The 26,453-nt window shown below is 37.0% G+C and overlaps 1 protein-coding gene across 4 annotated transcripts in view; it reads left to right on the top strand.

Annotated features, from left to right (window-relative positions):
- The first annotated feature begins 842 nt into the window (after positions 1 to 842).
- The window catches only part of LOC306997003 (NACHT, LRR and PYD domains-containing protein 12-like), a 95,842-nt gene continuing 70,231 nt past the window's right edge, over positions 843 to 26,453 (top strand). For 3 of the 4 annotated variants that reach the window (XM_079609989.1, XM_079609988.1, XM_079609986.1), the window contains exons 1-8: positions 8,253 to 8,465; positions 8,763 to 8,857; positions 9,019 to 9,132; positions 9,756 to 9,869; positions 10,158 to 10,253; positions 10,330 to 12,126; positions 20,760 to 20,930; positions 24,472 to 24,642. In XM_079609989.1, coding sequence (XP_079466115.1) covers positions 8,808 to 8,857; positions 9,019 to 9,132; positions 9,756 to 9,869; positions 10,158 to 10,253; positions 10,330 to 12,126; positions 20,760 to 20,930; positions 24,472 to 24,642 — 2,513 coding nt within the window. In that variant the 5' untranslated portion in view covers positions 8,253 to 8,465; positions 8,763 to 8,807. Of the gene's footprint in view, positions 871 to 7,377; positions 7,440 to 8,252; positions 8,466 to 8,762; positions 8,858 to 9,018; positions 9,133 to 9,755; positions 9,870 to 10,157; positions 10,254 to 10,329; positions 12,127 to 20,759; positions 20,931 to 24,471; positions 24,643 to 26,453 lie in introns of those variants that run through there. The other variant, XM_079609987.1, reaches the window with a different exon arrangement.

Raw genomic sequence — 26,453 nt, 5'->3', positions numbered from 1 at the left:
TTTCACAATGAATTCACGTTCAGAGTTCTTTTTGCAATTTTTATAATTCTACATGTTTGTAAAAATGGTTTTACAAATAATTATCTCAAATGTCACAATTTATGCAAGATTTACAAGCAAAAAAAAAAAAAAAAAAAAAAAACATTGCTTCCACAATTTACAATGTAGGCTAAGTCAATACAAATAGTCAACTTTATGACACGTAGGCTACAGTAGGCCTACACTTTGTCAAAAATAACACGATAAAACCTGCAAAATATGTCGGTAGTGATTGGCTATAGGATGTTTCTGACAGTATTAGTAACCTTAACTGAATAAGATTGTGTACTAAATAAAATAAATTAGCCTGTATGGGCAGATTTGTAAAAAAGTTTTGTAGGTTTTGCACGTTCCCATCTTTTTCTTTTCTTTTTGGCTTATTACCACCATGTTGAGCTGTGCCTGCGTGTCTATTTTCCTAATGCATCAACTCAGAATGACTTTGGTTTGATTTCTTGTTACATAATCTTTTTTTCTTTTCTTTTTTCTACCTGCTTTAATGCGTGTGCTCATGTTCGGGTCTTTGTCAATCGGGTCGGGCACGGAATTAAATTAGCGCTTCTATATATAGGCTATATATGTGTGTAGTGTTTGGGGTTTTCCTGGTAACTGTTCCAGCAAACTTTTATTTGTTCAATAATTAAAGTAGTTAAATAGAATTATTTACATTATCAATATAATCTTTATTTTTTCTGAAAGACAGGAAAATATGTATTTTTATTTATAATTCATATTTTGAGTTTGTTCTGTGAGTGACGTCATCAGTTATGGACCGGTCGCACGGCTCGCGCCAGCTGTCTCTCAGAACAGCCTGTGACTGGAGTGAGTCAGGTATGTCTGCATTTAAGAGAGAAAATATGTTGTATTAAGTGAAGTTTGGAGTTGATAATTGTTGTGGAGGTGTTATAAAACGGGAACAAGTTTATACATTCGTTTTTCTGCCTAGAGTTCAATGTATTTTCGGAGTTTTATAAACGCACGTGTTTTAGGCCGGGAACCCGGTCCACTTCTCAGGATGTTTTTTGCTACCTTTTTTTCATTATTATTTCCTATTATCTTATACCTTGGGCCATCACAAGTTGATAATGACCACCCCCATCTCGGCCCCGTTTGGTCTCAGGGGCCAAAAAACTCCCTTTTTGGGAAAAGCTTTTGACGGAATTATGTATTTGTGAATATTAAGCTACTGCAGCTACATAAATGGTCATATAACCCTAAAATTTAACATGGAGTATCCTGACACATAGGAGAAACTAGCAGAACAATATTCTGGGGATTTCTGCCTTTTTGCTGTCAAATATCACCCTCAACATACCCCAAAAGACCAAAAAATGTCTGTCCGCCTGACAAATTGTCATCAAAAGTGATCATTTTCAAGCATTTTATTATACATATCACTGCCTCAAATGTACTTCCCAAGTTTATAAGCTTCAATTTAAGACCAAGATGACCTTTCTGTCTAGTGGATTACAGCTGGTATAACCAAAGTTCTCCCCTGTACCCCAAATCGGAGAAAACACAACTTTCAAGCATTACCATTCCAGATATGGGATTAACCCCTTATATTGGCATCAGCCATTACATATTTAAAACAGTAATATTCTAAAATAAACCTAAACTAATCTTGACAAACTATATATAATTTGAAAGCTTACAATCTCTATTTTACTTATTTGGTAAATGATTTTCAAAATAAATTACAGAGGAGCCGTAATTTATCAATTTGCAACAAGAATATTTTCATACTCCTAAGGCGTGTTCAGACCTTTATTTTGAAATAGTGATGAACATGAAAAATCATGAAAGAATGGTAGAAACCTCAGTTTGTTTTCATGCCGAGAGTTCAAAAGATAGCATCCATTCAATTATTTTAGAAAAAAAGGTCTGAAAATGTTTTTAACCCTTATGTGCTGTTGGGGATGTTTTCAGCCACTATGGGGTATTTTTGTGTCTTAATTTGGCCATAAATTTTTCCGTGTTTCAGCAAATGGAATGATTTTTGGTGACAAATCTTATTTTGACACATATATTTTAGGAAAATGCTTTGAAAATGTTCAAAAACATAACAGTACACTGTGGGAAAATTCACTACCCTTTCGTTATGTTCGTGGCTGAAAACAGCCACTACTATAAACTGCTGTAAAAAATGATCAGATAAATATATATATATATATTTTTTTTGCATAAATCTATTAATCAACCTCAGTCCTGTTCAAAACTACTAAATGTTTTTTTAAAAATTCAGGATTTTAACTCTTTAATTGCCAAATTCATAAATTATGTCACTGATTTTGGGGAAAAAACACACAAAATGACTTATTTTCAATATAAAATGTGATTGTGGACTGGATTTTTTAAAAAACCTTTTATCACAGTCTTGGACCTGTCAAAGATTAGAAACAACATTGGTTTTGATGCATTGTTAGTCTGTGGTGTCAGAGGGAGAAGACAATACATCCTGCAGCTCGCTGGAGGGGTCAGGCTGCATCTCTAAAACTTCACTGCAAGTCAAGCCCTTTCTCATGTTGCTTGCTGCTCTTCTCACCATCAAATGACCAGCAGGCTTGCATGCAAGTGTTTAAATCCACTTGCTTAGTTTTTGTTTAGTCTGCATTTCTCACCATCAAAAGGCAGCAGATGCATAAATACACTTACTTTGTTTTTGTTTACTCCATGTAGTTCTGAGAGCTGAGGTGCATATTTTGATTTTCTCAGACACATCAAGGTGAGCTCTCTCTCTCTCACTCTCACTCTCACACTCACACTCTCTCACACACACACACACACACACTTTATTATGCTATTATACTCGATATAACTCCATGTAAAAGCCAGAAACTAAGCTTTTTTTTGCACAGGCCTATCTAAAGGGTTAATGGTGCCACCTGGTTATCAACAGTAAAATGCATAATGCATCAAAACCAATGTTGTTTCTAATCTTTGACAGGTCCAAGACTGTGATAAAAGGTTTAAAAAAATCCAGTCCACAATCACATTTTATATTGAAAATAAGTCATTTTGTGTGTTTTTCCCCCCATCAGTGACATAATTTATGAATTTGGCAATTAAAGAGTTAAAATCCTGAATTTTAAAAAAACATTTAGTAGTTTTGAACATGACTGAGGTTGATTAATAGATTTATGCAAAAAAAATTGCAAAAAAATATTTATCTGATCAATTTTTACAGCAGTTTAAAGTAGTGGCTGTTTTCAGCCACGAACATAACAAAAGGATGAGAATTTGAACAATGCACAAGGGTTAATAAAAAGAAAAAAATAATAGATTCACCATTTGTGATGTGGCAGCGAGCTATAATGCACATACGGGATCTTTTTATGTTTCTTAGAGGTTGAATTCATTTCAAAATCTGCCAAACTTCCAATACTAATTCTGAACAGGATGTCTACTTCATAAATTGTATGAAAATTGTAAAAATAATGGTTCAGATCACTCAAACAACATATGAAAATGGAGGCGCCCTTATATGGGCAGTAATGTCAACTACTGAAAAAGTTTGGTACTGCGCCAAAACAAAATCTTACTGAAAGCTTATTTTTTGAGATATCAACCTAAAATTTGAAACACAACTTGTTCAGATTTTTGGCTTTGATTTTTTTTTTGTGTGCCTTTTTAGAGTCCACCAGGTTTTGAAAATATATATTTTATATAAAATATGAATAATATTTTTTTTTTTAAATCGGATCATTGAGAAAATCACCTTTAAAGTTGTGCATTTATGTTTGCGATTGTGCATCACTCACAAAAATAAATGTTTTATATATTTATGGTAGGACATTTACTAAATATTTTAATGGAACATGATATTTAATTTAATATCCTAATGATTTTTGGCATAAAAAAAAAAACTGACACTTGTGACTGGTTTTGTGATCTAGGGTCACATTTATTAAAGTCCACAAAGTCCTCGCAACACAAGGAATAAAGATGACAAGTGTGCAGTCTGTTATCAAAAAGCCAACCTTCAATAGAGTAAACGTTAGAAACCTTCTGTACAGGTAAACATTCTTTACAGCCAAATTGCGAAACTAAAATACAGCTCAAAACATTTCTTTGGTTCTTAGACCTTTTTGCTGCTTATCCATGATGTCGCCCTCAGACCATAGTGGTTTTAGCTTGCCGTTCTGTGTGTTTATGTGAAATCCATGTTCTGTTATTGAACTTCTGTGCTAGTTACAGCTTGTCCATAACGAACACCATGTTCATCAGTGCTCGTGGCACCAGGACACCCTAGGCCGGAGGTCGATGATCGACTTTGTGGTCGTTTCATCTGACCTCCGGCCGTATGTCTTGGGTGAAGAGAGGGGTGGAGCTGTCAACTGATCACCACCTGGTGGTGAGTTGTATCCGAAGGCGGGGAAGGAAGCTGGTTAGACTCGGCAGACCCAAACGTACGAGTCCCCTGTCAGAGAGATCTTCAACTTCCACCTCTGGCGGAGTTTCGACCGGATCCCGAGGGAGTCTGTGTTATGTTTCGATCTCAATAGAAGTCAGGCCACAGCAGATGAACGATTACATATTCTCTTTATTATTAACTCTCCAACACATATACAGAGCTCGTGTTCAGAACTCTCTTCCTCTCCCCTTCTATCCATCTCTTTATCTTCACAACTACTTCCCCCTAGTGGTGTCAGTAAGTATTGCACTGAATAACAGGACACCACAGTCTGGAGATATTGAGTCTAAGTGGACAATGTTCTCCACCTCCATTGTCGAAGCGGCTGCTCGGAGCTGTGGCCGTAAGGTCTGCGGTGCCTGTCGAGGAGGCAATCCCCGAACCCGGTGGTGGACACCGGAAGTAAGGGATGCCATCAAGCTGAAGGAGTCCTATCGGGCCTGGCTGGCTTGTGGGACACCTGAGGCAGCTGACTGGTACTGGCAGGCCAAGTGGACTTGTGGACAGGTGGTTGTGAAGGCAAAAAATCGGGCTTGGGAGGAGTTCGGTGAGGACATGGAGAAGGACTACCGATTGGCCTTAAAGAGATTCTGACAAACCGTCCGGCGCCTCAGGAGAGGGAAGAAGTGCCCTACCAACACTGTTTACAGTGGAGGTGGGCAGCTGTTGACCTCAACTGGGGATGTCGTCGGATGGTGGAAGGAATACTTCGATGATCCCACCTACACGTCTTTCATTGAGAAAGCAGAGGCTGAGGGCTCGGAGGTGAACTTGTCCATCACCCAAGCTGAAGTCACAGAGTTAGTCAAGAAGCTCCTCGGTGTCCCCCCAGAAGAGCTGGAGGAAGTGTCTGGGGAGAGGGAAGTCTGGGCATCTTTGCTTAGACTGCTGCCCCCGTGACCCGGCCCCGGATAAGCGGAAGATGGATAGATGGACATTTGGTTTATTGATTTTGTGTGATTGTACCCTATGTTGCACCCTGACCCCAGTCCACCTAGGGGCATAACATTACTGAATAAACATCATGCAATTCACTTCATATAGTATAGCAGTACGTAAGTCAAGTCTCAACTCTTTTTAGAAGTATTATTCATATGCAAAAAATATGCTTAACCCCTTAAGCGGCACCCGGCTTTTTTTAATAGACATGAAAATGCACATTCCGAACTTAAATGGTTGTAATTCAAGAATGCTTTACATCTGCATATAGATGTAAGATTGGTCTTGTTGTAAAGAAGACATTTGGCAGATTTTTGTAGAAGTGAAATAAATTAAGAAAGTTTAACAGAAAAAAAGTTATAGAAGTTTGAGTTTATGAAAATGTACAATGTTAAAAATGTTATTATTCATATTTTATATAAAATATATATCTTCAAAACCTGGTGGACTCTAAAAATGCAAAAAAAAATCAAAGCCAAAAATCTGAACATGTTGTGTTTCAAATTTTAGGTTGATATCTCAAAAAACAAGCTTTCAGTGAGATTTAGTTTGGGCGCAGTACCAAACTTTTTCACTAGTTGACATTACTGCCCATATAAGGGCGCCTTCATTTTCATTTGTTGTTTGAGTTATCTGAACCATAATTTTTACAATTTTTATACAATTTATGAAGTAGACATCCCATTCAGAAGTAGTATTGGAAATTTGGCAGATTTTGAAATGAATTCAACCTCTAAGAAACATAAAAAGATCCCGTATGTGCATTATAGCTCGCTGCCACATCACAAATGGTGAATCTATTATTTTTTTTCTTTATATTCAAAACATTTTCAGACCTTTTTTTCTAAAAGAATTGAATGGATGCTATCTTTTGAACTCTCGGCATGAAAACAAACTGAGGTTTCTACCATTCTTTCATGATTTTTCATGTTCATCACTATTTCAAAATAAAGGTCTGAACACGCCTTAGGAGTATGAAAATATTCTTGTTGCAAATTGATTAATAACGGCTCCTCTGTAATTTATTTTGAAAATCAGTCACCAAATAAGTAAACTAGAGATTGTAAGCTTTCAAATTATATATAGTTTGTCAAGATTAGTTTAGGTTTATTTTAGAATATTACTGTTTTAAATATGTAATGGCTGATGCCAATATAAGGGGTTAATCCCATATCTGGAATGGTAATGCTTGGAAGTTCTGTTTCTCCGATTTGGGGTACAGGGGAGAACTTTGGTTATACCAGCTGTAATCCACTAGACAGAAAGGTCATCTTGGTCTTAAATTGAAGCTTATAAACTTGGGAAGTTTTTCATGTACATTTGAGGCAGTGATATGTATAATAAAATGCTTGAAAATGATCACTTTTGATGACAATTTGTCAGGCGGACAGACATTTTTTGGTCTTTTGGGGTATGTTGAGGGTGATATTTGACAGCAAAAAGGCAGAAATCCCCAGAGTATTTTTCTGCTAGTTTCCCCTATGTGTCAGGATACTCCATGTTAAATTTTAGGGTTATATGACCATTTATGTAGCTGCAGTAGCTTAATATTCACAAATACATAATTCCGTCAAAAGCTTTTCCCAAAAAAGTTTTTTTGGCCCCTGAGACCAAACGGGGCCGAGTTGGGGGTGGTCATTATCAACTTGTGATGGCCCAAGGTATAAGATAATAGGAAATAATAGTGAAAAAAGGTAGCAAAAAACATCCTGAGGAGTGGACCTGGCTCCCGGCCTATTTGTTTTATGTTGCCGCCTGCGCGCCAAATTAGAGTGTGGGTTTTTCCCTGTTAATCATTTTCTCCACCTATAATTTTGGTGGATTGAGTCTGTGGAAATGTGTTTAGTATATTAAATGTGTGTAATTTTCATTTGGATGTTAAAATGTATGTATGTTTTTAGCCATATGTGTGACCTGTGTATTAGATGAATTGCAGTTGCTGTTATAGAGGACTATAAACGTTTCTTTTCTCATACATCCTTCAGCTGAAAGAGAGTGAACCTGAAGGCTTGTGTTTGAGTTACTATCCTCTGTTAATAAACTGCAGGTATGTTTCACAACAACAAGAAAAGAAAAAAACTATACGATCTAACAAATGTAGTCATTTTGTAATTTTGATGGAATTTAAATTTCTTTAAAGGTGGGGTATGTGATTTGCAAAACGGCCGGTAGATTTTGAAAATACACAACTCAAATGGTCCTACCTTCTTTCCTTTGACTCCACCCATTCAAAGAACATGGACCAATCAATGGTACGACCGATTGATTGACGCACTTACTGTCCAATGATTCTAGGTGGTCTTGGAAATGATTGGCTGGAGTTTTTTGAGTCCTGCCTGCTCCACAGATGATTAAATTGCTTAATTTTTATTTCAGTGCTTCTAACTCAGTGGCTGTAAGTGGGTTAGGAATAGGATTTTAAGTGATTTTGAAAAAATGGCCAAAAAAGAGAATTACATACCCCACCTTTAATTTAATTTGATTTGTGTGAATGTGAATTTTCATAAATAAGACAGAAAGAAATGTATTGTTGTAATACAAGACTTTATTGTATAAAAAGCTCTCTCTCAGAACAGCCTGTGACTGGAGAGAGTGAAGCTGAAAGAGAGTGAACCTGAAGGCTTGTTTGAGTTACTGTCCTCTGTTAATAAACTGCAGACGTGGTCCATCTGGCTTCCAGTGGTGTCATGGGAGTTTCTTTGTGGTGCGAGGCGAGGTCCGCTACATATATATATATATATATATATATATATATATATATATATATATATATATTGTGTGTGTGCGCGCGCTATATTCTGTTTACTGCTAGTGCGGGTTTACCAAACAGAACCCGAGCACGCGCAGGACTGAGCGCGCGCGTAACGTGATGCCATTTTCTTGTTTTGCGAGTAAAAGTGAAAGTAAATGATCGGAGTTGATGTTTCGCCATTTGAACCGCCAGAATCGATTCTATTCCGAGTATTAATTCCAAAGTGTTTCATGGAAACCTTCATAATATGAATAAGACACGAATTTAATTACTTGATAGAAACGGCGGTGGATTTTGTGATTCTGAATGTGATAAACGTTGGTGAGTGTTCAGGTCTCGAGACGTTTTACAGGTGACCTCCGCATGTAGGCCAATATTAGCCTATTTCCCCTAAAGGAAATTTCGCCTATTTTATGTGTTTGATATTTTTCATTTTAGAGCAAAACATGGTTTCATTGTTTCGTGTTGTCTGTGGTTTATTTAGCATTTGTGTTAATATACGACTAACATTGTGTGTTTGAGTGAACGCCGCGTCTCATGATCCTGTTTCTCTGAATCTCAGGTTCCGTTCAGATGAATTATTGTGAATTATTGTGTTTGTTTGTCATTTCCATTCAGAGTCAGTGGTGAAGATCAGATTCTGTTTCAACTGTTCAGCTCATCATGGATAAAACTCAAACATCCAGAGATGAAGATTTGTATCCAGGATGCAGGTATTTTGAATAAACTTCAGATTAAATAATCTTTAAATTATAGTAAAGAAGATGTTTTTCTTAAGTAAAAAACTTAATTGAAAGCAATTAGACCAGCCAGTTTTACTTTTACGAACATATAATAAATCTGATCACCAATATATATTTTTTTAATGTTATAGTTCAGTTCATCAGAAGAGATCAGAACCAGAGCCCAGCTGTGTGTCTATGAGGAGTGACGCGTCTATGGGTCGGCCAATAAATTTTAAGAGTGAAGATACACAACATGATCTCAGGTATTACATTTCTATAAAAATATGATTATAGTATGGCATTTTATATTATCAGAACATTATCAGTAATACATTTTACAAGATATAAGAAATTATTTTTGGACATTGCTTACAGTTATTATATGTGTAGATAATATTTTAATGTATGTGGTGTTATTCGACGTATATGAGAGCACTTAATTCATTTTACAGTTTTTTTTATCAACATTGTGAAAATAAATTATTTAAGGATAAATGAATATGTGATTTTTGGTAACACTTTATTTTGATGGTCCCTTTTGAACATTCTGTTAACTATAAGTAACTGTGCAACTACATGTCAACTAACTCTCATTAGAGTATTAGTAAACTGTCTGCTTAATATCTGCAAACTCTTTATTGTGATGCTCCTCCAACAGAGACTCAACTGACTAAAAGTAACTTTGCAACTACATGCCAACTTATCCTAACCCTAACCCTACCAGTCTACTAATGCTCTACTAACACTCTAATGATAGTTAGTAGACATGAAGGGGCAATGTTACTTATAGACAACAGAATGTGTTAAAGGGACCATCCAAATAAAGTGAAACCTGATTTTTAATACAGTAATTCAATATATTAACTTTAATCTATTTCTGTTATAGTTCAGTTCATCAGAAGAGATCAGAACCAGAGTCCAGCTGTGTGTCTATGAGGAGTGACGCGTCTATGGATCAGCCAATACATTTTAAGAGTGAAGATACACAACATGATCTCAGGTATTTCATTTCTATAAAAATATGATTATAGTATGGCATTTTATATTATCAGTAATATATTCTACAAGATATAAACAATGTACAAGAAGAATATTTTAATGTAATATTTTAATGCACAGTATAGTGTTGCTCACACAGAGACACATCTGTGAAAAAACTAATTTCAATGTACAATTTTTGTAATAAACGTGTAAATTAATTAATCATGAAGAGTGATTGTTTTATTGATAAATGGATATGTAATATGTTGAATATGGCAAATATGTATAACTTTAATCTCTGTTATAGTTCAGTTCATCAGAAGAGATCAGAGCCAGAGTCCAGCTGTGTGTCTATGAGTCGGCCAGTAGATTTTAAGAGTGGAGATACACAGACTGTTCTCAGGTATTACATTTAAACAAAATATATGATTAAAAAAATACGTTGTGTTTATTAATACTGTGGTATTTTAATTTTACAGCCATGAAGTCCTCAACAGGTTTAGATCAAATCTGAAGAAGAAGTGTGAGAGTCTGTATGAGGGAACAGCACAGCAGGGAAACCCAACACTCCTGAATGAGATTTACACAGAGCTCTACATCACAGAGACTGAGAGTGGAGAGATCAATAATGAACATGAGGTGAGACAGATTGAGACACAATCCAGGAGAGCAGGAACAAAGGACACACCGATCAAATGCAATGACATCTTTAGACCTTTACCTGGACAAGACAAACCCATCAGAACTGTGCTGACAAAGGGAGTCGCTGGCATTGGAAAAACAGTCTCTGTGCAGAAGTTCATCCTGGACTGGGCTGAAGAGAACGAGAATCAGGACGTCCAGCTCATATTTCCTCTTCCTTTCAGAGAGATCAATCTGATGAAGGACAAAACACTCAGTCTTTCAGATCTTCTTCATGTGTTTTTCCCTGAAACTAAAGAACTGGAAATATCCAGTGACAATTATAACATGTTGTTCATCTTTGATGGTCTGGATGAGTGTCGTCTGTCTCTGGATTTTCAGAGCGATGTGAGGTTGTGTGATGTAAGTGAATCAGCCTCAGTGGACGAGCTGCTGATGAACCTCATTGTGGGGAATCTGCTTCCCTCGGCTCTCATCTGGATCACCTCCAGACCAGCAGCAGCCGATCTCGTCCCCTCTGAGTGTGTCCATCGAGTGACAGAGGTACGAGGCTTCAATCATCCACAGAAGGAGGAATACTTCAGGAAGAGAATCAGTGATCAGAGTCTGGCTGACAGGATCATCACACACCTGAAGTCCTCGAGGAGTCTCTACATCATGTGCCACATCCCCGTGTTCTGCTGGATCTCAGCCGCTGTTCTGGAGAAGATGTTGAGCGAAGCAGAGACTGGAGAGATTCCCAAGACTCTCACTCAGATGTACACACACTTCCTGATCCTTCAGATCGACATCAAACATGAGAAGGACTATGAGAAGAACGTGACGAATGAAGACATGATCCTCAAACTGGGGAAACTGGCATACGAGCAACTGGAAAGAGGAAACCTGATCTTCTATGAGGAAGACCTGAGAGAGTGTGGCGTTGATGTGACAGAAGCATCAGTTTACTCAGGATTGTGCACTCAGATCTTCAGAGAGGAGTTTGGCTGGTATCAGGGGAAAGTCTTCTGCTTTGTTCATCTGAGCGTTCAGGAACATCTAGCGGCTCTATATGTGCATCTCTACTCTATAAACAACAACATAAATGTGTTTGACCCAATCACCAAACAGAGTTCGCTGTCTAAAGTCAAGGACAGGTTTCCACTTATGTTTAAACATGTGTCATTATCTGCGCTGCATCAGAGAGCTGTGGATGAGGCTCTACAGAGTAAAAATGGACATCTGGATCTTTTCCTGCGGTTTCTTCTGGGTCTGTCAGTAAAGTCTCATCAGATTCTCCTACAAAGACTAATGAAACAGAAAAGCAGATCTGACAACAATGAGGGAACAGTTCAGTACATCAAGGAGAAGATCAGGACCATCGACTCTCCAGAGAAATCCATCAATCTGTTCCACTGTCTGAATGAACTGGGTGATCGTTCACTAGTGGAGGAAATACAACAGTATCTGGAATCTGGAAGAATAAAGAAAGCCAAACTCTCTTCATCTCAGTGGTCAGCTGTAGCCTTTGTGTTGTTGACATCAGAGGAGGACAAGTTTGATATTGATGATTTTGTTGGAAGAGACGATAAAACTGAACGACTAAAGGCTCTTCAGAAACTGCGTCCTGTGATTAAAGAATCCAGATCAGTTCAGTAAGTATCAATCAGAACAATCAGTTCACTGTTAAAACATCAGGAAAATAAAAGTTCATGAATCTTCAGTGCTGCAGATGTTGTCTAGAGTTCAGTGGTCAGTATTTGATGCGTTTCCTAAAACTTGACAATGCAAAATTCCTTCAGGCATTCAAACAAAGTCAGAAAGTTGTGTATGAATAAATAGTTCAGGTTTATTAATTGAGAGTTCTTGCACATAAAGAAGGAATTTAAATATTTAAAGGAACACTCCGACTTTTTGGGACTTTAGCCTATTCACCTTATCCCCCAGAGTTAGATAAGTCCATACATACCTTTTTCATCTCCGTGCGTGCTATAAGTCTGTTTGACGCACCCACCGCTAGCCTAGCTTAGCACAAAGACTGGATGTAAATGGTTGCAGGTAGCATACTAATCCATACTAATGTCTGTGTCTCATGTGACTTTGTTTTTGTACACTCTGTGACTATACAAATCACAACATGTAAATAGGAAAATGTTTGCGTTATTTTGTCACTTATTTGGATTAGTATGCTAGCTGCAACCATTTACATCCAGTCTTTGTGCTAAGCTAGGCTAGCGGTGGGTGTGTCAAACAGACTTATTTTTGGCAATCAATGTACCTCAGCCATTCGGACCTCTAAATCAAATTATTATCTTACTTTAACTAATGATAATTTTAATAATCCATCCAAATTCTGGAAAACAATTAAAGTATTGCAGAATAAAAAGGTTTCAGATTTTCCTCAGAAATTGAATATTGGAAATAATACTATCACAGATAAATGTGACATATTAAATGCCTTTAACGTTCACTTTGAGAAGGCAGGTCATTTATTTGATCAGCAGTTTCCATCAATTTCAAGTGATCTTTCAACACGTTTTTTGCTACCTAGTACATCCTCTGCCACTGGTTTCTCATTCGATTTTGAAGCCATACAAGTTCAAGAAGTTATGCATTCGCTGAATTCTATAGATCCCAAAAAGGCGCCCGGACCTGATGGTCTGGATCCCTTTCTGTTTTTTTTTTTTTTCACAAATATCTTTATTGAATTTTTTACATTTTTCAGACATACAAAAGAAAAAATTGTACAAAGAAACTTAAAAAAACAAAAAGGAAAAAAACAAACAAACCAAAAGACAAGGCCTCCCCCCACCCTGGAACCCCATGCTCACTCCATCAGAAAAAAATATATACCGGTAGTTTACATGTCACCTGCTTTTACAAGGCGCAAGAAAGGCAACCACATATCTTTAAAATCCTCAAGTTTTCCTCTCGCAATGTAGGTCAGTTTCTCCAGTGCCAGGTTGCTAGACATTAGTTTAATCAATTGGTTTATCTTTGGTCTTTCTATGTTCTTCCAGTTCAGAGCAATTACATGTTTAGCCTGCAATAGGCAGAAACTAACAAGCTTCCTCTTTTTTGTAGTCCCTTTAAAACCATTAGAAAAAATGTGCAGTAAGCAGAGTTTACCGTCCATAGGCATGTTGCATTCAATCAAACGAGAAATAAATGTAGTAACCTCCTTCCAAAAAATTTGAAGTTCCGGACACTGCCACATACAATGAAGAAGAGTGCCCTTGTCTACACCACATTTTACACAGACATCAGGAATATTAGAATTAAAATGGTGAAGTTTTACAGGAGTAATATAGGTTCTAAATAACCATTTGTACTGCAGCAATCTAAACCTGGTGTTAATAGTTTGCGTCTGTGCCAACAGGCAAGAATTGTTCCACTCATCATCTGAAATTTCTGTTTGTAAATCAGTTTTCCATGCTTGTAAATATGAAAGACTACTTTCTTTTGAGGAAAGTAGTAAAATATTGTAAAATTTGGAAAGCAGGCCTCTACTCTGATGATGGTTAACGGCTATATTCTCTATAGTGGAGAGTGGGGGTTTCACAGTAGACTTTAGTTGGGTAGTGATGAAGCTTCTAACCTGTAAATACTTAAAAAAGTGTTTTTTGGGCAAACCATATCTATTTACCAATTGCTCAAAAGACATCAATACTCCTTCACTATATAGGTCCCCAATTTTATTCAAGCCATTCAGCCAAATTCTAAACCCCATATCTGCTCTTCCTGGTTTAAATCTATCATTTCCCCAAATTGGCGACAAACATGAGAGCCTAGATACCTCCGACAAGGCAGAATGAGATTGGTGCCAGATTGATATTGTGTTTTTGAGAAAAGGATTTTTCGTATCTTTTAATAATTGTTTAGTTTCGGCTGCATAAAGATAAGATGTCAAAGGTAGCTTTAATGTATTGTTCTCAATGTGTATCCAAGATGGTGTATCAGTGGTAGAAAAATAATAAGTAGCAGCACAAAGTTGAGCTGCCCAATAATACAACTTGACATTAGGCAATCTAAGCCCCCCTCGGTCATAGGGCAGATATAGCAGGGAAAGCCGCAGCCTGGGGCGTTTACTATTCCATATAAATTTGGTTTTATTCAAGGAGGAAAAGAAGGAAGCTAGAATGTGTAAGGGAATGGACTGGAAAAGATATAAGAATTTTGGGAGAATGGACATTTTAATAATATTAATGCGACCTATCATAGAAATTGGCATCCCACCCCATCTTTCTAAGGAGTCCAATACCTTTTTTACTAAGGGATCATAATTAATAGATACAATTGTCTTTATGTCCGGATTTATTTTAATTCCCAGGTAAGTGAAGCCTTCATAGGTACATTTAAATTGTGTTTGTATTGTAGAGTTATTTTTGTTCAGCATTAACAGGGAGCTTTTCTTTTGGTTAACTTTATACCCTGAGAATTCACCAAACATCTTCAGAATTTGGCCTACAGCCTGGACAGACCTCTCTAGATCAGTTAAAAACAAAACAACGTCATCTGCAAAAAGAGACAAGCGATGTTCTGTTCCTCCGATTTGAATACCAGTAATATCAGGGGAATTACGCATTGCCATAGCGAGTGGCTCGATAGCAAACAAAAAAAGAAGTGGCGATAATGGGCATCCTTGTCGTGTCGATCTACATAGACTAAAAGGTCTCGATAACTGGCTGTTTGTTACCACTTTGGCTATGGGTTCTGTATATAGTAATTGAATCCATTTCAAATATTTTTCTCCCAAGCCAAATCTTTTGAGTGTCCCAAAAAAATAGCACCATTCGATCCTGTCAAACGCCTTTTCGGCATCTAATGACAGAAAGGCGTGATCCATGGCAAATTGTTTTTCGTATAATATATTCAATAATCGGCGGGTATTGTGAAAAGCTTGGCGGCCAAGAACAAATCAATTTTGGTCGTTCGAAATTAAGTTAGGAATATGTGATTCAATCCTCCGAGCTAAAGCCTTGCATAGTATTTTGGTGTCACATGACATCAAGGATATAGGCCTGTATGAGCCCATATCTGTCGGGGCTTTACCTGGTTTTAACAGAAGTGAAATGGTTGCCAATCTTAAGGATGGGGGTAGAATGCCATTCTCATAGGACTCATTATACATTTCAAGTAGATGGGGTAATAATTTATCTGAAAATCTCTTATAAAGCTCAATAGGCAGGCCATCAGGGCCAGGGGCTTTGCCTGTATTCATATGGGTGAGTGCCTCCTTAAGTTCTTGAATGCTCAGTTTTCCATCTAGATAATTTTTAGTCTCCTCTGACAAGGTTGGGAATTGAAGTTGGTCCAGAAACTGATCCTGTTTATCCATATTATCTGGATATTGGGATTGATATAAATTTTCATAATATTCTGCAAAAGCGTCATTTATACATTTTGGATCCACTAAATTCTCTCCATTGTCAAGTACAATTGAGTTAATAGCCCTACTTGACTGTATTTTTTTAAGCCTCCAAGCCAGGAGTTTTCCTGCCTTCTCACCCTGATCATAGTATGACTGTTTCAACCACAGTAAACTAGTTGCTATTTTGTTGGTAGTAAGTTCATTATATTCAGATTTTAATAGGAGAAGCTTATTATATTTTCCAGTGTCGTCACAGTAATACAGCTGGTCCTGCAGTTCCTTTATTTGTTTGTCAATGTCTTTCAATTTGTTTAAATGTATTTTAGATTTATGCCTAGTGTAGCTCATTATTTCCCCCCTTATATATGCTTTAAATGCTTCCCACTTTATTGATGCACTGGTCTGGTCTTTATTAAAATTAAAATATTCTGTTATTTTTTTCTTCAAGAAATTCCTCAAATTCTGCAGACTTCAGCCATTTAGCTTGAAACCGAAATGGAAGTGGAGATGAATAATAATTGGGAAACTTAATTGACAGAATAATTGGGGCGTGGTCAGAGAGTAGTATAGTCTCATACCAGCAATTCTGAATCATAGATACCAGACCAGAGGAAACCAAAAAGAAATCTATCCGAGAATACGTTTTGTAGGTAGCAGAAAAACATGAATACTCAATCTTGTCCAGATAAAGTTGTCTCCAAATCTCCACTAAATTAAGATCGTTCATACATTTTTCAATCGTTTTCCTGGCTTGTTGGTGGGAAGTGTCGGAGCTATTTGAACGATCTACTGCAGGATTTATCACACAATTAAAATCTCCTCCGATGATGCACTGGCCCCTATAAGCTGACATAGTTAAAAAGAAATGTTGGTAAAAGGCAGGAGCATCCCCATTGGGGGCGTATAAACATACCAAGTTGACTAATGTAGAGATTATAGTTCCACTAAGTATAATAAATCTCCCAGATGGATCCAAATATTTATCTTTTAGATCAAAGGGAACTGATTTATGAATCAATATTATGACCCCTCTTGCATGAGTCGTAAAACTAGAGGAGAATACCTGACCAGGCCATCTAGATCTAATCTTATTCACATCTTCATCTACCAAGTGTGTCTCTTGTAAGAAACACACTGTACTCTTCATTTGTTTAATTCTGCCCAGCACCTGTTTAAGCTTAACAATTTTGTTCAGACCTCTTACATTCCAACTAGACACATTTATAACTGAGGTGTCAAACATAAATTCTTCTTAATCTCAATTTCAGGCCATGTAAAGTCATCAAACACAAAAAAAAATAAAAAATGGAGTGAGCCCCTTATTACAAAACCCCACACATTTCCCAAACGAAATGTGTTGCTAAACCCTTTAAGACTAAGAACTTGGGTTATATAAAACGTTTCATCCACATAGTGGGTAACGTGTAAATATGCACACATAACATAGCCACGCATGAGCTAGCTGTAGTAGAGATGTTTGGACCATAATAAAACTTGACGCACATAAACGTGCACCCAGTGCGTTATAAAATAAAATAAAACATACCTTAAGGCAATCATGCCAGTAACGTATTTTAACAATAAGGTGACTTGAAATTATCCGTTGAATTTTGTCCATTTTCATGGCTATTACTCGTCAGTGACTGTGAGAAGAAAAGCGGTGAGCACAAAGCGTAACGTTAGTTTAAGTCTCGGAGTCGTCACCTGTCTGCGAACTTATTTCCTGAACATATTCTTCAGCCTCAGCGACCGATTTAAAAATCCTGCGTTTGTCATTGTGCGTGATGATCAGATGGGCTGGATACAGCATGCCATACCGAATATTCAGTGCACGAAGCTGAGTTTTCACACCGTTGAAGCGCTGCTGCAGTTTGCGTGTCTCCGCGGAGAGATCAGGGAAAAATGCGACTCGTTGATTCTCATAGCGTACCTCCGTCATCTTCCTGGCGGTTCTCAGAGTTGTTTCCCGGTCCCGGTAGTTCAGAAACTTCATTATTACCACCCGTGGCGATGTAGATTTAGAGTTAATAGGCCCGATCCTGTGTGCTCTCTCTATGATGGGGGACAAGGTGAAACCTTCACCTAGTGTATCTCGGAGCCACTTCTCCAGAAAACCACACAGATCTGAGCCCTCCGATTTTTCGGGTAGCCCAACCAGTCTCAAGTTGGAGCGTCTGCTCCTGTCTTCTTGCTCTGTAATTCTGTCGCAAAGAGTCTCCACAGTTTTCTCCAGTATTTTAACTTTGCCTTGAAGAGAGGTTACATCATCTTCTGTTTGCGAGATTCGCTCCTCCGTCTCATAGATTCTTTGAGAGTGTAACTGTATATCCCCTTTTATATCGTTAATTGCTTTCAGCATGTCGGTAGATTGTTTAGCCATGTCACCTTTCAACGACAGAATTTCCTTGAGAAGGTCACTGTTTGTCGGATTCGGCGCTATCGGTGTTTCGGGTGCCTCTGGAGTCGCCGATGCCTCCCGTGTATTGACATCATTGGAAATATCCAGCGGTGTTTTGCTAGCATTAGCCGTGTCCACATTAGCCCCTTTGCCTTGTGAAGCCGTTTTACAAGGTTGTTGACCAGTTTTAGCGTTTTTTGGTGGCATGTTGTGCAGTAGAAGCGCGTGGGTCAAGAACAAGTAGAATTATGTTTATTGGTCCAAGTTAAGGATAGTTTCAAGGAATTTAACAGCGAGCCTCACGCACATGCAGCCTCTCACTAAGACGCCATAACCGGAAGTCGGATCCCTTTCTGTTAAATGTGGCTGCACCGGTTATAGCTGAGCCCATTACTCACATTTTTAATATGTCAATAAGTTTTAATCAGGTTCCAGCTATCTGGAAGCAAGCTTACGTTACACCCTTACTTAAAGCTGGCGATCGACATGATATGAATAACTATAGACCAATCTCTAATCTCCCTGTTCTTTCAAAGATATTGGAATCTTTAGTTGCTACTCAACTTAAATCATATTTGCACTCGCATACCTTTTAAATGAAATGCAATCTGGTTTCCGGTCGGGGCACAGTACAATATCCGCCACTTTAAAAGTCATGGATGACTTCAAAGAGGCTATAGACAGTAAATTTACCTGTGTTTCTCTATTCATAGACCTCACAAAGGCATTTGATACTGTGGACCATCTAATACTGGTTAATACACTGCTGAGAGCTGGTATTAGATGTAATGCGGTCAAATGGTTTCATAGCTATTTGACCAATCGTTCACAAATGGTAAAATATGGCAATGATATGTCAAATCCAGTTTTTGTTACGAAGGGTGTTCCACAAGGTTCGGTTTTGGGACCCTTGCTTTTCCTAGTTTAGATTAATAATATTTGTGATAAGTTTAAATTTTGTAAGTATCATTTGTATGCAGATGATACAGTTCTGTATTCCTTTGCCCCCACAGCTGAGTTAGCCTTTTCTAATGTGCAGGCAGATTTTGATACCCTACAATATGCTCTACTAGATCTGAAGCTGCTGTTAAACCCACATAAAACTAAAGTTATGGTTTTTACTACTGGGCGAACAAAGCTACCATCCTTCTCCATCATATCCTTCGATGGAGTTTGTATCCAGTCTGTAGATAATTATAAATATCTGGGATTTTGGATTGATAAAAACCTAAATTTTAAATACCATGTTGAATATCTTGCAAAGAAATTAAAATTTACACTGGGTTTTTTGTATAGGCTAAAATCCTGTTTTTCTCTGCCTTCACGAAAAAGCTTAGTTGCTTGCCTTTTCCTGTCACAGATTGATTATGGGGATACTATCTACAGATTTGCCTCTCTGTCCACCTTGTCCAAACTTGACCCCTTTATCACTCTGCTCTCAGATACGTTACTAACTCTAGTTTTAGGACACATCATTGTACATTGTATAGTTTGGTAGGATGGTCATCCCTTCATTTGCGCAGGCTTGAACATTGGTACATTTTTATTTATAAGGTTATTTTAGGAAAACTTCCAAACTATTTAAATAGGACATTTTTATCATTTCAAAGCTGTCACATAATCTCAGGTCACATAACTGGCTAAAGTTTAAAGTACCGGCTATCAGAACAGAGGCTGGAAAGCTAAGCCTGTTCTACAACATCTTGTTGTGGTGATTTGTTTTGTTGTGTTGTATCAAATGATGAGGTTGTTATTTGTTTTTATTGTGTTTTGTTACCTATTTATTCCTGCTATCGGACCCTGTCTTGACTAGGTCTCACTTGTAAAATAGGTTTTAACCTCAATGTGACTTTCCTAGTTAAATAAAGGTTAAGAAGATACAAAATGCAGAACCACCACAAATATAAATTGGTTACACTGACACATGTGCACAGACAGACAGACAGAGAGAGAGGGAGGGAGGGAGAGAGGGAGAGAGATATAAGGATGAGACATAACAATTTAGACTTTTCAATCCAACTTTTGAAACTATATCTTTCAGTAATTCAGTAGCATATAGGCATAGTGGAGCTCTATAGCCATCTAGTGGTTAAAGTGATTTATTAACATTTTTAAACTGTATTTTCCAAAAAATGGGCAAAATTATCCATGGTATCCCAGGAATTAAATTTTGAAATCTGGGTCTTTTATAAAGTGTATTTAACACAAAACGCTGTTTTTTTGTAAAAAGCCTATTTAAATAAATATTTATTTATAGAAATTTTAAATATATCATAAATCCTCCAAAAACTGCACAAATGTTGAGTAAAAACATTAATAAACAGAGTAAAATTATATTTGTAAAAAAAAAAAATATATTGTTCTGTTACAAAATTCAATGTTATCGTCTGGGGTCCAATAGACTCCAAAGACCATGAGTGCTGCTTTTTTACAAGACCATCAGAGGGTTAATAATGGATTCACTGCTAAACTGATCTGATCTGAACTGAGAGTGAAGTGTGTGTCATTGTTCTCTACAGGTTGAGTTATTGTGATCTCACAGATGAAGGTTTTGCTGCTCTGACTTCAGCTCTGAGATCAAACCCTGAACACCTGAGAGAACTGAGTCTGTCTGCGAATAAAATAGGAGAATCAGTGAATCTGCTGTCTGATGTCCTACAGAATCCTCACTGTAAACTGGAGATACTGAGGTAAGATCATATTTGACTCTCACACATGAATCACAATGTAAAGTATATTTGAAGTGTTCAGCCTCTTTCTGCTGCTGTGATTATTCAGATTCAGATTATTGAGCTGTAAATGATTGAACACATGAGCTGATCCTCAATAACATGAAACTGCAGGACTGAGAGTCACACTGAAATACACACTTTCACACACAATCAACATTTCAGTGTCTTGACTTTAAACAGACTCGAGCTCAACACAGTCAGAACTGAGAAATGTAAAGAGTTAATATTGTGCCATAATTAAACAAACAAATCCAGCATTTTGCAAACAAGCTCAAAGAAAATAAACAAACTGAAAGCAATGTCCAAGTACAAAGGTCAATCTGAGCGAAAATGCAGTGGAGTAACAAATATGTATTGTGTTTTACAAATATAAATAAATGAGCCTAGATAATATTTCACAAATAAATACAAACCATCCTACAAACTGCATGTAACATTTGAACAAATGCCAAATCAAGTGCATACAAATGCATATCTGTCTGTTATGATTGTGACACTTGGCTTTTTATGAGATCTCTTGATTTTCTCACTAATGCAGTCGAGCAACTTCCTCTTCTAAAACTGTAGATGACAATTTGGACACTGTGTAACAGAGGCCAGCTAGTAGTTGCTGTGCGAGTAAAACAGACGCTAGAGGCTGCAGTCTTTAGCCTCCTTTGTTAGAGTGCCTGACTCTCATGCTGGAGACCCGGGTTCGAGACCCGCACGGAGCGGGGTGAGAAGGACCCGGGTGGAGGGGTTACAACTGCATATATGTCACAGGCAAGTTAAGAAACAATTGTATATTGTTTGTTTTGTTCATTAATTATTTTATTACATTATTAAGCTGACTGAATTCCAACTAAATACATAAATAAATAAATAAATAAAGTGGGCTGAGATCCTTTCAAAAAGTAGACAGAAAGGGGTAGTCAGAGGAGGACAGGTACAGAGTGAAAGATATTTTTATCATGTGTTGTTTTTTCCTTATTCCATTTCAGGTTCTTAACCGTCTGATGGTCTTGTAAAAAAGCAGCACTCGTGGTCTTTGAGGTCTATTGGACCCCAGACAATAACATTGAATTTTGTAACAGAACAATATATATATTTTTTTTTACAAATATAATTTTACTCTGTTTATTAATGTTTTTACTCAACATTTGTGCAGTTTTTGGAGGATTTATGATATATTTTACATTTCTATAAATATATATTTAATTAAATAGGCTTTTTACAAAAAAAACAGCATTTTATGTTAAATACACTTTATAAAAGACCCAGATTTCAAAATGTAATTCCTGGGATACCATGGATAATTTTACAAGGTTTAATGTAAGATTTTTTGCCCATTTTTTGGAAAATACAGTTTAAAAATGTTAATAAATCACTTTAACCACTAGATGGCTATAGAGCTCCACTATGCCTATATGCTACTGAATTACTGAAAGATATAGTTTCAAAAGTTGGATTGAAAAGTCTAAATTGTTTTGTCTCATCCTTATATCTCTCTTACTCCCTCCCTCTGTGTGTGTGTGTGTGTGTGTGTGTGTTTGTGCGCACATGCGTCAGTGTAACCAATTTATATTTGTGGTGGTTCTGCATTTTGTATGATTTTATTTGACAAATGATAACACTTTTTTGTAGCCTTACAAATGTGTTCCTGCGTGTGTGTGTGTGTATGAGTGTGTGTGTGCACATTTTCAATGTGTCTTAGTGTTACCAATTTATTTTTGTGGTGGTTCTGCATTTTAGATTATTTTATTTTACAAATGATAAGAGAATATTTTTTATAGTCTGTATGTATTCCTGTATATTGTATTCCTCTATATGTGTGTGTGTGTGTGTGTGTGTGTGCGTGTGCGTGTGTGAGAATGATCATTTTGTGATTGTGGATGTTTTTTGCATTGTTGGAAGTGTGCCACTTTATTTCTGCGTTGGTTCTGATTTTGATGATGAATTTTGTCTATTTTGAGTCCAATGATAAATAAATATTTATTTATTTATAGATATTTAAAATATATCATAAAACCTCCAAAAACTGCACAAATGTTGAGTGCTGCTTTTTTAGAAGACCATCAGACGGTTTAGAACCTGAAATGGAAAAAGGAAAAAACAACACATGATAAAAATATCTTTCACTCTGTACCTGTCCTCCTCTGACTACCCTTTCTGTCTACTTTTTGAAAGGATCTCAGCCCACTTTATTTATTTATTTATTTATTTATGTATTTAGTTGGAATTCAGTCAGCTTAATAATGTAATAAAATAATTAACGAACAAAACAAACAATATACAATTGTTTCTTAACTTGCCTGTGACGTATATGCAGTGCCCACAGAAAAATGAAACACTCCTTTCAATTAAAGGAAATGTTCTCATTAATTTTTGATGAATAAAGAAATTGACTCGCTCAGTGTAGACATAATCACTAATTTAGTAATTTTTCACTCGTCCGATGTAGAAAATGTAAAAAGCAACATATGATGGCAGAGCTTTCAGTTTATAGGCTAGATCCCCCTGTCCTAGAGAGAGTGAGTGCTACTAAGTGCTAATGTGGATTTCTGTCTAGATGTGTAATTAACATTTTGCAAAAGAAAACCTCAAAAAGGTTCATTATAGATACAGTAAGACATAAACTCATGTTCACCGGTCAGTTTCCTCAGCTGTAGGCAAAGGCAAGCTCGCGATTCAAATCAGTGTTTCTCCCGGGAGACAAGCGCTAAATAGCGCCATCTACAGTTTTAGAAGAGGAAGTTGCTCGACTGCATTAGTGAGAAAATCAAGAGATCTCGTAAAAAGCCAAGTGTCACAATCATAACGGACAGATATGCATTTGTATGCACTTGATTTGGCATTTGCTCAAATGTTACATGCAGTTTGTAAGATGGTTTGTATTTATTTGTGAAATATTATCTAGGCTCATTTATTTATATTTGTAAAACACGATACATATTTGTCACTCAACTGCATTTTCGCTCAAATTGACCTTTGTACTTGGACATTACTTTCTGTTTGTTTGTTTTCTTTGAGTATGTTTGCAAAATGCTGGATTTGTTTGTTTAATTATGGCACAATATTAACACCATTGAAATGAAGAAGATGCTGGATTCATTCTTTCTGGTAATTATGTTCATCTTTCTGCATTAAGACTTTCTAAAGTATTGTTTTTAATTTTGACACACACACACACACACACAAACACAAGCACACTGATTGACACTCCATACATATTGCGTAGTACAGATCTAGTAAGTAACAGTAAAACTAACCTATGTTGTGAATAGTCTCATTTATTAAAGCAGATTTTGCACAAGACTGAATTTTATTATAGTGCAAATAAGAGATTATTTTTCCTGATTGAATGATACTTTAGATGTTTTATGATCATGTTTTGTAACATTTTAGATCTCAATCTAATTATCCATCAAACATATTAATTTGTGCTTTAAGTTTGAACTTTCTCTTTAATAATGTATTCACTGCTAAACTGATCTGAACTGTGTGTCATTGTTCTCTACAGGTTGAGAAATTGTGGTCTCACAGTTGAAGGTGTTGCTGCTCTGACTTCAGCTCTGAGATCAAACCCTGAACACCTGAGACAACTGAGTCTGGCTTGGAATAAAATAGGAGAATCAGTGAATATGCTGTCTGATGTCCTACAGAATCCTCTCTGTAAACTGGAGAAACTGGGGTAAGATCATATTTGACTCTCACACATGAATCACAATGTAAAGTATATTTGAAGTGTTCAGCCTCTTTCTGCTGCTGTGAGTTCAGATTATTGAGCTGTAAATGATTGAACATGTTTTACATCATCTATCAATGACACGTTTGGTGATGTGAGTTGCGTTACACGCGGGATTGAAATGGTGGCTTCACAGAAATCTCTAATGTTTATTTTGGTCATGGCTTGTCTTGAAAAACGAAGACAATGTGACGGTTGTCGTAGGAGAATCACTGCAGGACTGTGAGTCAAATCTGCTGACACTGCCAGAATCTCGTCCGAGGTCAAATTTGACGTTCATTAATCGGCTGTCGGCGAACACATCAAATAGAGCTGCACGATTAATCACAATTTACATGAAACCGATTTTGCTTATCACTATTATGAAATCTCAAAAGCTGTGATTATTTATTATGTGCAGCGTGTCAGTGACGTACGGCTCTGGTCAGTAGTAAACGCCGCTCCATCTGAAAGCACTGGGAGTCTGAGTCACTTTTAATGTGCATTTGAAAAAGCAACACACATCAAACATCTTTCCAAGCATGAGAAGCATTTATGAACCTCTTGTCCAACAAAAGACAACATTTAATAAATCAATCAAAGCGTTTCAATCTTCTGTTTATTCAGCTACAGATAGTATGATGCCAATAGAGATTACCTGGAATGATGTGTGATATCCTACTAATGCAGTGGTGTGTGTGTGTGTGTGTGTGTGTGTGTGTGACGCCCTCTGGTGTTCAGATCGAGCAGCATTTAATATAGTGCAAATAAGAGATTTTTCCTGAGTGAATGATACTTTAGATGTTTTAAGATCATGTTTTGTGACATTTTAGATCTCAATCTAATGATCCATCAAACATATTAATTTGTGCTTTAAGTTTGAACTTTCTCTTTAATAATGGATTCACTGCTAAACTGATCTGATCTGAACTGAGAGTGAAGTGTGTGTCATTGTTCTCTACAGGTTGAGTGATTGTGATCTCACAGATGAAGGTTTTGCTGCTCTGACTTCAGCTCTGAGATCAAACCCTGAACACCTGAGACCAGGGGCCTGTACCATGAAGCCGGTTTAGGTGGTTAGCCTAAGTTTAGTTTCCGCCAACCCTGGGTTTTAGGAACTATGAAAGTAGCTCGGCTTTAATCTGTGTTCGTTGCCATGGTATCTTACGCTGCACGGCTAACCTGCTCCAGGGCTGGTTAAGTTCTGGATTCGAGATCTCAGACTGAAGTTTGACCAATCAGCTGTGAGCAAAGAAACATATAGGTGACGTAACTAATTCCCAGTGTCTGTTGCAATCGCTTCACATTTTCTTCCAAATCCTGTGGACATCTCAGTGCAAATCGTTAGTTTTTTTGGGACAGACAAAATCCCCTTGCCTTTCCTGATAGTTACTTGTATGAAAGATACAGATTTTCCGCGGAAGGAATATCTTATATTTGCGAACTTCTTGAGCCGCACATGAAGAATGCGTTTTTTGTGTGCAAGTGGTGCATACTTGCACGGTCGGTGATGCACAGAACCTAGGGGAAAACACGGTTTGTCGAACAGGTGGTCCTCGCTCTGCAGGAGTACATTAATAGTTTCATTAATGGTGTTCCCGGGACATTTATCGACCATGTCCATAAAAGAGGGCTTTTTATAAAATTGCCGGTAAGATATATTGATAGGGTGACATCACATGAACAAATTGTTTTCTTTCAAAAAGCAAAGTTCACAAATTTACTATACAATACAGTACATCATAAGAATTATTTTAAATATATTTGTATTATTATGC

This window comes from Phoxinus phoxinus (assembly GCF_949152265.1).
Source record: "Phoxinus phoxinus genome assembly, chromosome: 4".
Taxonomy (NCBI): Eukaryota; Metazoa; Chordata; class Actinopteri; order Cypriniformes; family Leuciscidae; genus Phoxinus; species Phoxinus phoxinus.
The sequence above is the reverse complement of the archived record's forward strand: the minus strand, read 5'-3'. Positions and strand labels throughout refer to the sequence as shown.